Consider the following 12,078-nt stretch of genomic DNA (forward strand, 5'->3'; position numbering starts at 1 on the left):
TTCTAGCAGTGGCCACTGCTCCAAGAAGCACTGCTTCTGCTGCCAAGAAGCCTCTGATTGTCTGGCGGCTCTTGGGAATGGGTCATCCTCCCTCAAGTGGGTAGAAGCCACGACCTCAGACATTTAACTGTTTGACGATGATAAAATTTAGTCATGGCTTCCCGGGCCTGAGGAAGTGGATTCGCACCTGCCTTTCAGCTGGTGGTGGAAAATTAGCCAGAGAATCAGAGCCGTCATGTCATGGAAACTAATTGGAACTATGGGCAACAATAGCCTAAAAAAGCGACTGAAGTGATGTGGGACTGAGTAATACAGATTACAGATATTCTGGTAGTGTTGACAAGGGCAGCAGTAGTGTTGCTACAACTGCCAACATCAAAAACACAAAACAAGGACAAATGCAAACTTCTTTCATTAGTTCAGAGATTAATAAATTAAGTCACAGTGACATAAAATAAGCAATTACCGAATTTCATATATAAAATATGCAGAGAGTTAAATCATTTTACTTACATTCACTGTATCTTTAAAGTTTGACATTTAGGAACTATAGTCTGAGTATTAAATACAAATAACCAAATTTTAAAATCTGCTAGATGAAGGTAGCCAAGACTATTTTACATTCATTCATGGGACGTGGGTGTCATTGGCTAGGCCAGCATTTGCTGCTCATTCCTAAATGCTCTTGAGAAGGTGGTGGTGAGCCGCTTTCTTAAACTGCTGCAGTCCATGTGGTGTAGGACTTTGAATTGATAAGGTCAGCCTGTAAAATTTGGTTGAATTGTTCAAAGATAAACAAAATGTACAAGTTAGAAGTGGTTTACCTTAGAATGGTTCAACTTCATAAAATCACTTAATCAATGGGGTATGGATACAAAGGAGGGAACATGCAGATGGGGATGAGTAAGAATGAGCCTGGAACAAGAGGGAGGAAGACAGGAGATGAGGAAGAGGGAATTAGAAACTGGGATGATGGACAAAGAGGTAGAAAAAATCAGCCTGGTGCGGCAACAGTGCATGCAATGGATGAACATAGCCTGAATTTAATAACTGGGATAAAAGCAAAATACAGTGGATGCTGGAAATCTGAAATAAAAACAAAAAATGCTGGAAAAACTCAGCAGGTCTGGCAGCAGCTGTGGGGAGAAAAACAGAGTTAATGTTTTGAGTCCCTATGTTATTAAACTGGAGTCACAAGTAGACCAGACAAGGATGGAAGATTTCCTTTCCTAATAGTTCCTAATAAACTAATAGATAGTTTCATGGTCACCATTACTGATCCTAGCTTTCAATTCCAGATTTATTAATTTAACTTAAATTCCACCAGCTGCCATCATGGTGTTCAAACCATTAGATTGGGCTTTTGGCGGCCGCATTAGGAGTGATGAATACAGTAGACCAAATTGAAGGATGTGCAAGTGAAGTGCTGCTTCACCTGAAAGCAATGTCTGGGGCCTTGGATCGTGAGGAGGGAGGATGTAAAAGGGCAGGTGTTGCACCTTCTGCAATTGCATAGGAAGGTGCCATGGTTAAAAGTTGAGGAGTTAGGGATAATGGAAGAGTGAATCAGGGTGTCACGGAGGGAATGGTCCCTACGGAATGCTGACTGGGGCTGAGGGGAAGATGTTTTTCGTGGTGGTATCATGCTGGAGTTGGCCGAAATGACGGAGGATGATCCTTTGAATGAGGAGGCTGGTGGGGTGAAAAGTGAGGACGAGGAGAACCCTATCATGGTTCTGGGAGGGAGGGGAAGGTGTGAGGGCAGAGGTGCAGGAGATGAGTCAGACATGGTTGAGGGCCCTGTCAACCACAGTCGGGGATGGGTAGGGGGGCGTGGATTCCTCGGTTAAGAAAAAAGGAAGGCATGTCAGAAGCACCATTTTGGAAAGTAGCAGCATCAGAACAGATGTGACATAATAGAGACCCGAACAATCCCCATCCACCACCACTCTCCTCCGTCTGGCTGAACTTGTTCTCTCACTGAACAATTTCTCCTTTAACTTGTCTCACTTCCTGCAAATGAAAGGTGCGGCTATGGGTACCGCATGGGCCCCAGTTATGCCTGTCTCTTTATGGCTATGTGGAACATTCCTTGTTCTAACCCTACTCAGGCTCCCTCCCACAGCTCTTTTCCTAGTACATTGATGAATGTTTCAGTGCCGCTTCCACAAGGTTACTAAATCCCGTCACCCCTCCCACAATGTTACTGAGCCCTGTCTCTTGCCTGGACCTGGAAAAATCCATCGATTCTAATTTCCACCCCCTCTTACATTCACATGGTCCATCTCTGACACTTCCCTCCCATTCTTTGACCTCTCTGTCTCCATTTCTAGTGATAGGCTGTTCACCAATATTCATTAGAAGCCTGCTGACTCCCACAGCTACCTTGATTGCAGCTCCTCAGACCTTGCTTAATTACCTAATTAGGGGGCCACTTGCTGCCTCCACAGGCAGTTTACTCATGTTGGGAGGGTCTTCTGTTGCTTGTGGAGACTGGCAGGTCTCTCAGTGGGTTCAGGAGATGGAGGGTGCCACCATGTGTTCTCATGGCCCACAGAGGTGCCCGCCCTCGCACATTGATCATTTAGGCAACGAAGGTGACGCTGGTGCACCATGATCCACACACCCCTCCCACCTCCCCCCACATCAGATCACTGGGGCCTGCCTTCCTGGCCCTGGCTTTCCTCCAAGCAAACTTACATCACTTTGAGGACAGCCCACCTGGAGCTGCAGCTTCAGCACTGGCCACCGCTGAAGAAGGGCTAAAAACAAAAAACTGCGGATGCTGGAAATCCAAAACAAAAACAGAATTGCTGAAGAAGGGCTGTCAGCTCTTGGAGGGCTGCAGTCAGTAGTGGCCTCTTAATTGACTAACAATCTGCCATCCCATGTCCCACTGCCCACCAAAGCAGGATCACCCCCTGCTTTCAGCCCCAGCATGGGACTTCCAGGTCAGTGGAAAGATTAAGCCCATAGAATGGACAATCTATGCCATTAAAATTTTGAACACTATTTGAAATTATAGGGGTGAATTTTACACCCCTGCCCCGCTGATGTATTGGAAGGCAGGGTGGCACATAAAATAAAGCGGGTGGCCAGCCTGCCACCAACTCACCCACCCCTGGCCTGCTGCACATATTATGGAGGACAAGTAAGGCATCAGGCAGCCCACCCATAAGCCTATTGAGACTCATAAGTAGCCAGTTAACTGCCACTTAAGGGCCTTATTCCGCCTCTGCTGCAACTTTTCAGTTGGTGGGGGAAGGTGGAAGCTTTGACAGTGTAGGCTCCTGTCGGGCAGGAAGGCTGGTACCTCCTTTGGGGAGTGTCCCTCTGCCCAGCAGGATCCACCCCCCAAAATAGATCCCCCCCCTTTGTCCCTCACCCCCCCACCCAGCCCGTTAACCATCACCTTCCACTCCCACCCCAATTGCTAGGGTCTCCCAGCCATGTTCGCCCAAAATCCCCAGACTTACTTCAAGTCTGGGAGACAACTTCATTTTTTGAGGGGACTGATTATAATCCCAGAAGTGTCCACCGCTCTCTACTGGCACTGCTGGGACTATAGATCTGTTGGCCAATCAGATTGGGCTGAGGGATGGAAGTCCCACTCAACTAATTATGGCTGCCTCCAGCATAACATCGTTGCAGGGCATCCAGATTTCATGTTGGTGAGGTGCCAACTAACTTTTAGGTCTGGGGTAATGGGTAATCAGTCCCTCAATAAAATGGACTCCATAGTCAGTTATGATTTCATTAACTTTGGTCAGTAGCTCATGATGTACTAAGCTGATGTCAGTGTTCTGTGGTGCTGAATTTCAGTAGCGTACGAAATGCAAAAGAAACATTTTAAATCATAAGATTACATTTTTATTTTGCGTAAAATGACATTTTGGAAACTTTAAGCAATATAAATCAGAGTTCAAATGCAGCACCTTAAAGCTTTCTAACAGCAGATATTTAAACAGGGTCAATCCTGCATCAAAACTGTTTGCGGCAGAGAATTCTAAAAGCAATGGCCCTGTATTTGCTTAAGAGGTCTGCTGGATTCCCATTGCAAAACTCATTGGTAAAAGGCAGAAACGTAGTCACACACAGTCCCTGCCAATTCCGGGATCTTGTGGTTGACTGAAAAAGATGAAACCTGTCTGCCACTTTTAAGATCTATAATGCCAAGGGGACAGAGTTGGGGTGGGATTTTCTTACACTAAGAATTTCTGCTTCCTTGACTCATTAGTCTGCTGGATTACTGGATGGCAACATGCTGGAAGAATTGAGGCACAATGGATTCCCTTGTGTGTAAGTGGAGCCCAGTGAAGAGGGAAAAGAGTTGTCCAGGTCAGGGAAGTGACCTTGGTGCCATGTTTTTTTGGCTGCAGGGAGCAGATGTGTGCCTGAGACACACTTGTAAAGATTCCAACTAAATTAGGTGCAAACTCTGTGGGGTCAGATGAGTGCAATTTGGATGGTACTCAGGACTTATCTGTGTGAAGGTATTAATCTTAATCTCTTATATTCTTTCTATGGTCATCTTAAGTTTGTGGTTTGTCATTATCACCCTACTGATGAATGGAAGCAAGCTAACAATACTTATTTTATCAAAACCCTTCATCATCTTGACAGGACATCCTTCAAACTTTTCTGCCCCAATTAAGAAATGTTGTACAAAAACTTTTTAAAAATGTAATTATTGAGTAGGAAATAGCTTTTTGGCAAACATTTATCTATTATCTGGGTCTAACTCATTTCTATATTGTATTATTTGAGCTACGACAATTAATACGGGACAAATAATATGTCAAGCAAAACTTAAACCATCATGAAAGTTTCAGTTTTGAATTGTGTTCTTAATCCAGTGAAGATATTTCTTTGAAAGTCGTGTGTAAACACCAGGCTTTTTGGGTTTTCCAAAAGAAACAATTCCATTGTATTTTCCATTGCATAGTAATGGACCTCCTGAGTCTCCCTGAAACAGAAGTAATACAGAAAGATTTCCAGTGGTTAGATTATTTTTCTCAGCTTGTGTGTCTCTCACTGTGAGTACAGCTCTGCTTAAGATACACTGAACTAAATCAGGAACAAATAAATTGCTGATTAAAAAAAAATCAATGTCTTTCTATTTACTATCCACCATCCTAATTGTCACATGATACAACAATAACACAGTTGTTGACTAATCATTGCATCCTTTGTATTAATATGTTAGGTTGTAAGGCTATGTGTGTTCAAGAGTGGCTTGTCTACCTGTCTTGTCCAGAACTTGACCATGATGGCTAGCCAATTATTAGAAGCAGTGTAGATTATTGTCAACTTACCTGTGTACGATATCAGATGATTGAATCTGTCATAGTAGCAGGATGGCCAGATGCCTGGTCTTGTACTGGACAGTCTGGTTTTTAGCTGGCTTGGCCACTGTCAGGTATCGGATGGTTTCGCATCCATCATTTTGACCCTTAGACTACTTACCTCAGTAAAGCACTGGCAGGGGCCTGTGCTCGTTCCTTTTCCCCCTATGCAGCAACCTTGACGTGATGGGAATGCAACAAACAGATTTTCTTTTTCACACTTTGCCCACCATCACTACCCCTCCCCCACCACGTATCCCGCCTCTGTTGTCTCTTGATTGGAACTGTATCTCCAAACATGATTTGCAATGGTGTCTGGTATTTGTGTCCTTTGGCTTTGGTCACTCTACCGATGGATCAACTTACTCCAAACCTCTTAATGGTTGGGTGTGTTAATCTTGAGTTCAAATTATGAGCTCAATAAAATAAAAGTATTATAATCGTCATCAAAGCTGTATTTGCCACAACGATATCTGCAAAATTTGATTGTCTATATCATTAATATTTGTCAAGAAAAATTGACAACCACTTGAAAGTGTAACCAATGCACAGGAAGCCTGAATGAAGTGTCACCACTATTTTTGAACTACCTAAATGATTTGAGTTAGATGCAGGGTGCATCATACGAATGTCATTCACACAGGGTTTCCATTGTGTTAGTTGTGTTGTGGCAGGCTCTTGCTAGATATTAATTTCTCTTTTGCATGCAGCATCACTTCCCCCATTCCTTTCCCCACCACATTTTCCAATGAGGACTCAAACTGAGTAGCTTCTTTGATCAAAGGGCAGTATTGATGAGGAACTTGTTGCCAGAATGAATTGGTGAGGTGAACTAATTGATGCATTTAAGGGGAAGCCAAGTAAGTACATGAGGGAGAAAAGAATATGAAATATGATGGGATGAGGCTCATGTGAAGTATAAACATACATAGAACTGTTGGCCCAAACAGCCTGCTTCTGTGCTGTAAACTTCCAGGTAATTCTATTTAACACTTTCAGTATAGCTCCAATGTGACTAATCACACACTTAACAACAAGATATAACAAGATCAATCTGGCTCTTCTTATTAAGTGTGAAGACAACATGAATGTTTCTTTTTCATTAAATAGCATGTTGCACATTCAAGTTAATGGTTATTGCACTTAGACATCAGTCAGAGTTTATCAGGAGGCAGGAAAAGGACGGACCTGATCGACATAAGTTTTGCTTCAATAGTTTTCTTCGTCAGCTGATTAAGACAATTGTTTTTAATTGTTTGAAGGACGTGGGCAGGTTGCATTAATTACCTACCCATGGTTATCCTGAGAAGTGGATGATGGGCCTTCTTGAACCGCCAGAAAGAGTGAACCAAATTGTGTGGAAAAAGCCTCCCCTGTAATCCAGACCAGGCAATGATGGGAAATTGGATTCTTCCCACAATCCAGCATGATCAATTTTCTGATGCTAGCCCATTAATTATTAAATCTATTCTGTTTGACTTCACAGTTTGTTCTGGTAGGGCAGTGCAATTATGTAAAAATAAGTGAAATAAGTACACTGAGTCAAAATTACCCCCAAGGTTTTGAGGTATTGAATACAAGAGAAGGGAAGGTATGCTGAACTTTATAAATCTCTGGTTCAGCCACAACTATAGAGTGTTGCAGCCATTTCTGGTCACCACACTTCATGAAGGATCTGTGTGTCTTTGAGAGGATACAGAGGAGGTTTACAAGAATGTTTCCAGGGATCAGCGATTTTAGCTATAAAGTTAATTTGGAGAAACCAGTGTTATTTCCCATGGAGCAAAGGATACTGACAGGACATTTGATAGAGGGTGCAGTAGATTATGAGAAGCTTAGATAAGGTAAACAAAGAAAAACTGTTCCCATCAGTTGATTGTGCAAGGGCTAGGGGAACCGAGATGTATGGTTTTGGGCAACAGAAAAAGAGGAGATATGAGGAAGAACTATTCTATGGAACAAATGGTAATGACCTGGAACTCGCAGCCTTGGGGTGGTGGAAGAGGAGGCAGTGAATGATTTCAAAAATAAATTAGATGGGCACCTGAGAGAAATAAACTTGCAGGGATATGAAAATAGAGCGTGGGAATGTTACTGACTAGATTGCTCTACAGAGAGCCAGCAAGGACTCAGTGGGCCGAATGGCATCCTTTGTGCCCTTATGATTCTGTGATTCTGCCTTATTAATCTAATGCTATTATCAATATGCGAACCAGGAAGGTCCCAGCTGTGATTCCCCAGTCTATGTTGAGAGAGCTGATTTCAGTCAGGACTGTTAGAATTGATAAGGGGAATTTTAACCCTGAAAAAAAGGATGGTTTTGGCCTGGTGGCATCTAAAAATGTACAAAATCTGAAGCTGGAACAAAGCTACTTTAGGTTTTAATGAAGGCGAGATGGGAAAGTTTCTTTAAAATTATAATGAGGCTACCTGCCTTAGAATTAATCATCATTTTCCTCCTACATTACCAGCTCTCCAATTTCCCACCTGAGGCCCTTTGAATTTCGTCCATTATCTCTTCTGATCTCCCACACCTCCCCTGGCCTTTCTGGCTGCAGGCCGACTCATCCAACATACAGTCTTTCAATCTGGCTGGCTGTGGCCAGGAAATAGAAACAAAAGGGGCTAATCAGGTTCTGCCATTATTTGCTGGTTGTGAGGAAAGCTAATTCTTCCATGTTTCCTGACCTCAAACCAGCCTCCAAGCTAATATCCAGCCCTTGCTGTCCTTGGGCTTGCCTGGTGTAAATTGACTGGAGTTCCTGCGTCTGATCCCTATCTTACAGGCCCTGCTGCAAGTGTACATTATGAGCATTGGTTAAGAGCAATATTGGGCTTGATTGGTTGAATAGCCTGCCAACACACTTTGTATAGGTTGACATACAAAGAATGACCACTTGGACAAGGCACCTTGAGGGCATCCACTGAACTGTAACCTGGTGAGAAATCAATACATTCATTAGAGGGAAGGGGGAATAGACAGAAGAATAAAGATTTTTTTTTGTTGCAGTGATCCATGTGCAAATGTCTTGACAATTTATAATGCAATGCTGCTTTCTTCCTAAAATGCATTGCCAGCCACCACAGTAGGAGATGAACTATTTTGGAAAATAATAACTCTTTATTAACAAAAGGAATATAAAGGCTTAAACTGCTTTGGGGGACTGCCTGTAGTCCCAGCAGTGACCATTGCACTCATCTGGTGCTGCAAGGACTATAGGGCTGCTGGCCATCCGATTAACCAGCAGTGCTCTCAAGTGGGACATCCTCCTGAGATCAGGGCAGAAGTCATGCCTTAAAACAATTAAATTTGCTTCCAGTATTAACTTGCAGTGTAGGCCCATCAGGATTGTGGGTGGGCTTCCCCGACCTTTTAGCTGATGGGGCAGGACTACAGCTTCCCATTAAATTCAGCCTCGTGAAGCTGTCAAAGTGTTTTGCATTTTATCTTTATAAATTTTCTTTTTGGCACATGGTATCAAAACCTACCCATTAGAAGCTGGCAGCAACAGTTTCACTGGGCAGCTACCCCTTCAAGTTCTTTCTCCTTTCCCCATGTGTCTGACCTCCATCCAGCATATGCCACAAAACAAAGACTGGAGCACTTGCCAGCATAAATTCAGTGGCCTGTGCCCCCAGCAGGAAGGTAGGGTGAATGGAGCATGGACTTGAAAATCAGCATCGCAGATTGTAGGCCAATCTCTCAGCTGCGCTTTTTCTGAATTTGGCTCCCCATGGGAACTGTGAGATCAGTAAATTCACCCTACTGGGTGGATGGTGAGGGCAATCAAACCCTCTTCCATGGCTGCATAACACAGAAATAGAAACAAAAGGGGCTAATCAGGTTCTGCCATTATTTGCTGGTTGTGAGGAAAGCTAATGGGGTTTTTTTTTATTCGTTCACAGGATGTGGGTTTCGCTGGCTGGGCCAGCATTTATTGCCCATCCCTAGTTGCCCTTGAGAAGGTGGTGGTGAGCTGCCTTCTTAGACCATAAGACCATAAGATATGGGAGTAGAAATTAAGCCAATTGGCCCATCGAGTCTGCTCCACCATTCAATCATGGCTGATAAGTTTCTCAACCCCATTCTCCCGCCTTCTCCCTTTGATCCCCTTACCAATCAAGAACCTATCTATCTCCCTCTTAAATACACTCAATGACCTGGCCTCCACAGCCTTCTGTGGCAATGAATTCCATAGATTCACCACTTTCTGGCTAAAGAAGTTTCTCTTCATCTCTGTTCTAAAAGGTCTTCCCTTTACTCTGAGGCTATGCCCTCAGGTCCTTGTCTCTCCTACTAATGGAAACATCTTCCCCACGTCCACTCTATCCAGGCCTTTCAGTATTCTGTAAGTTTCAATCAGATCCCCCCTCATCCTTCTAAACTCCATCGAGTATAAACCCAGAGTCCTCAAACGTTCCTCATATGTTAAGCCTTTCATTCCTGGGATCATTCTCGTGAACCTCCACTGGACCCTCTCCAGGGCCAGCACATCCTTCTTGAGATACGGGCCCAAAATTGCTCACAATATTTTAAATGTGGTCTAACCAGAACCTTATAAAGCCTCAGCAGCACATCCCTGCTTTTATATTCTAGTCCTCTCAAAATAAATGCCAACACTGCATTTGCTGAAGTTCTCAGCTTGCATTCAGTTACCTATTAATCTAGAATTTTGGAGTCATTGTTACCTCACAGATACTTACTGTGCAAGAATCTTTTGCTATTTTTTTGTCACCAGCACAAAGCACATCAGCTGATATTACAGGGTGGTAGGTATAATATTGAGAACACAATTTCCTGTCTATGATGGTCACATTCACTTGCTGCAATTTGTCTGAATCCTCTTCAATTCTGGTTTGCCCCCAACCTGCAACATTACAAATGACTCCATCTGTGACATCCTCTCCACAGGGCAGGCTTAGGACGTTCACAAACCTGTTCAGAGTCGCTGTGCCTTCGAGCTGGAATTACATGTAAAAAAGCACATGAATCATTTCTATGTGTTTAGTGATTTGAACTTTCTTGAAAGCAATTCTATTTTCAATTACTGGGTGTGCTATAGATTTTGGGAAGTATTTTTGTGTTCAATACACAGGGCTGGTTATTGAGTCAGGTTTGAGCAGCCACTGACTGCACAGCTGTATCCTCTTATTTTGTTGCAAGTATCTCTACTTTTCTATTTCTAGACCAATTTATTCCAAGGAAACAAATTAAACATCACACAATTAAGTTACTTCTGCCTTTTAATTTTTGCTATATTAGCCCAATTCTTTGTTAGTGATTGGGTTCATTTAGTTTACACACTCACTATGAGAATAGTTCAAATGAAGAAAAAGCTTTTAAACAGTGAATATCATTCATTGTATTTGTTATTGGAAAGTTTATTTTGTTATCTTGCTTTTACAGAAAATGATTGCTTTGTGTCAGGTATTTTTCAAAGTGGGTGCCTTCGGTCTCTAATGTGGCAGGCAGGCATTATCAGTCAAGCACTCAATACCAGCCAAGAAGCAAACAAATAGGCATCCAGGCCCTGCTCCTGAAACAAATTATGGGCCAAACACCTGTTTGAGAACCAACACACAAAACCCTGAATGCAGTGAAAGCCAGCCTGGCTTCAGGAAAGCCAAGTCCACATGCAGCCTGACAGCTGGTCCTTAAAGAGATTGCAGCAGATTTCTATCAAAAATATAAGTTTATTAAAAGTACCTTACTTATTGTGAAGCCAGGAGCAGCAGGAATACTTCTCCCAGAATTGCATGAGCCACTGTCGGCAACTGATCACTGCCCCACTCCCCAGTTCCTGAACTCTATCTTGTTTCCCCACCTGCCATCAACTGCCCTGTACTCCTTTCCCAGTCACCCCTCACAAATGCATCTCTTTCCTTTTTAATGACCTCCCTGGGGCATAGCCAGCCTAAATTCTATACCTCCTCACTGGCAAACTGCGTAGGAATGTCCAGCAGGTCATGGTCTCACTGGAGGCTTGAGATCTAATATTGGATGCAGCTTGAACAGAGCTGTTCAGGTCCAGGGATTATTCCCTGCACCCAGTCTGTGCCTCCAGGCTGAAGCAGATGACTCTCTGGACATTATAATTAGAAATATAAAGTTTTAACATTCTTACCTGAAGAAGCATGATATCATTTGTGATCAATTTTGAGTTGTACAAATTATGTGGGATCATCCTTTTTACGGTAAATATTTGTTGTTCCTCCCCTCCTTTTGAAAGTGAGTGAGCTCCAAGAATTACTTGAATGTTTTTTGTACTCCTTTGTAAAAGACTTGAAGAAAATGAGTAACTTACTTTTATTTACATTTTCTATAGTTCAGATAGTACTGCAGGAGGAACGACGGAATTAGACAATAATATTACTGAGGATTGGAAAGAATGCAAACGTCGTCATTTGAGTTGAAGTCAAAATATGTAATATTAATAGCAAATGTGTTAAATGTGTTTCTTTGTAAATTCTCTGTCCTTTGTTGGGATCTTGTATGCCTTGCTGCTTACTAATATTTTACAATGTGATTTCACCCCCACAAGTGGTGAATTTTGCAGCCTCACTCTGTTCTGTAAAGCAGCAAAAAGATGTGAAGATACGTTGTAATCTAAATCAGTTTACGTCTATCTGGATTTCACAGGGCAAATTTGTCAAATTTAAATAAGTTGCTGATGTTATTGTTCATTGTGCAGTGTAGTGTAGATGCAATGCAAATTAAACTAAACTATTATAC

The 12,078-nt window shown here is 42.7% G+C and overlaps 1 protein-coding gene across 1 annotated transcript; it reads right to left on the minus strand.

Annotated features, from left to right (window-relative positions):
• Positions 1-3,961: 3,961 nt before the first annotated feature.
• Positions 3,962-11,616, minus strand: LOC121281902 (granzyme A-like). Its single transcript, XM_041195061.1, has 3 exons — positions 11,471-11,616; positions 10,050-10,307; positions 3,962-4,966 (listed from the first exon to the last, which is right to left on the minus strand). The coding sequence occupies exons 1-3, from the start codon at positions 11,528-11,530 to the stop codon at positions 4,829-4,831; spliced, it is 456 nt and encodes a 151-aa protein (XP_041050995.1). The 5' UTR covers positions 11,531-11,616; the 3' UTR covers positions 3,962-4,828.
• Between the last annotated feature and the right edge of the window lie 462 nt (positions 11,617-12,078).

This window comes from Carcharodon carcharias, chromosome 1, assembly GCF_017639515.1.
Source record: "Carcharodon carcharias isolate sCarCar2 chromosome 1, sCarCar2.pri, whole genome shotgun sequence".
NCBI lineage: Eukaryota > Metazoa > Chordata > Chondrichthyes > Lamniformes > Lamnidae > Carcharodon > Carcharodon carcharias.

Excerpts from the sequence above, each read along its gene's own strand:
- LOC121281902 (XM_041195061.1), bottom strand. The coding sequence starts at position 11,530 with ATGATCCCACATAATTTGTACAACTCAAAATTGATCACAAATGATATC. Across the intron at positions 10,308-11,470 it reads ATGATATCATGCTTCTTCAG|CTCGAAGGCACAGCGACTCT; the intron begins GTAAGAATGTTA and ends ATGTAATTCCAG. Across the intron at positions 4,967-10,049 it reads TAGCAAAAGATTCTTGCACA|GGAGACTCAGGAGGTCCATT; the intron begins GTAAGTATCTGT and ends CTTCTGTTTCAG.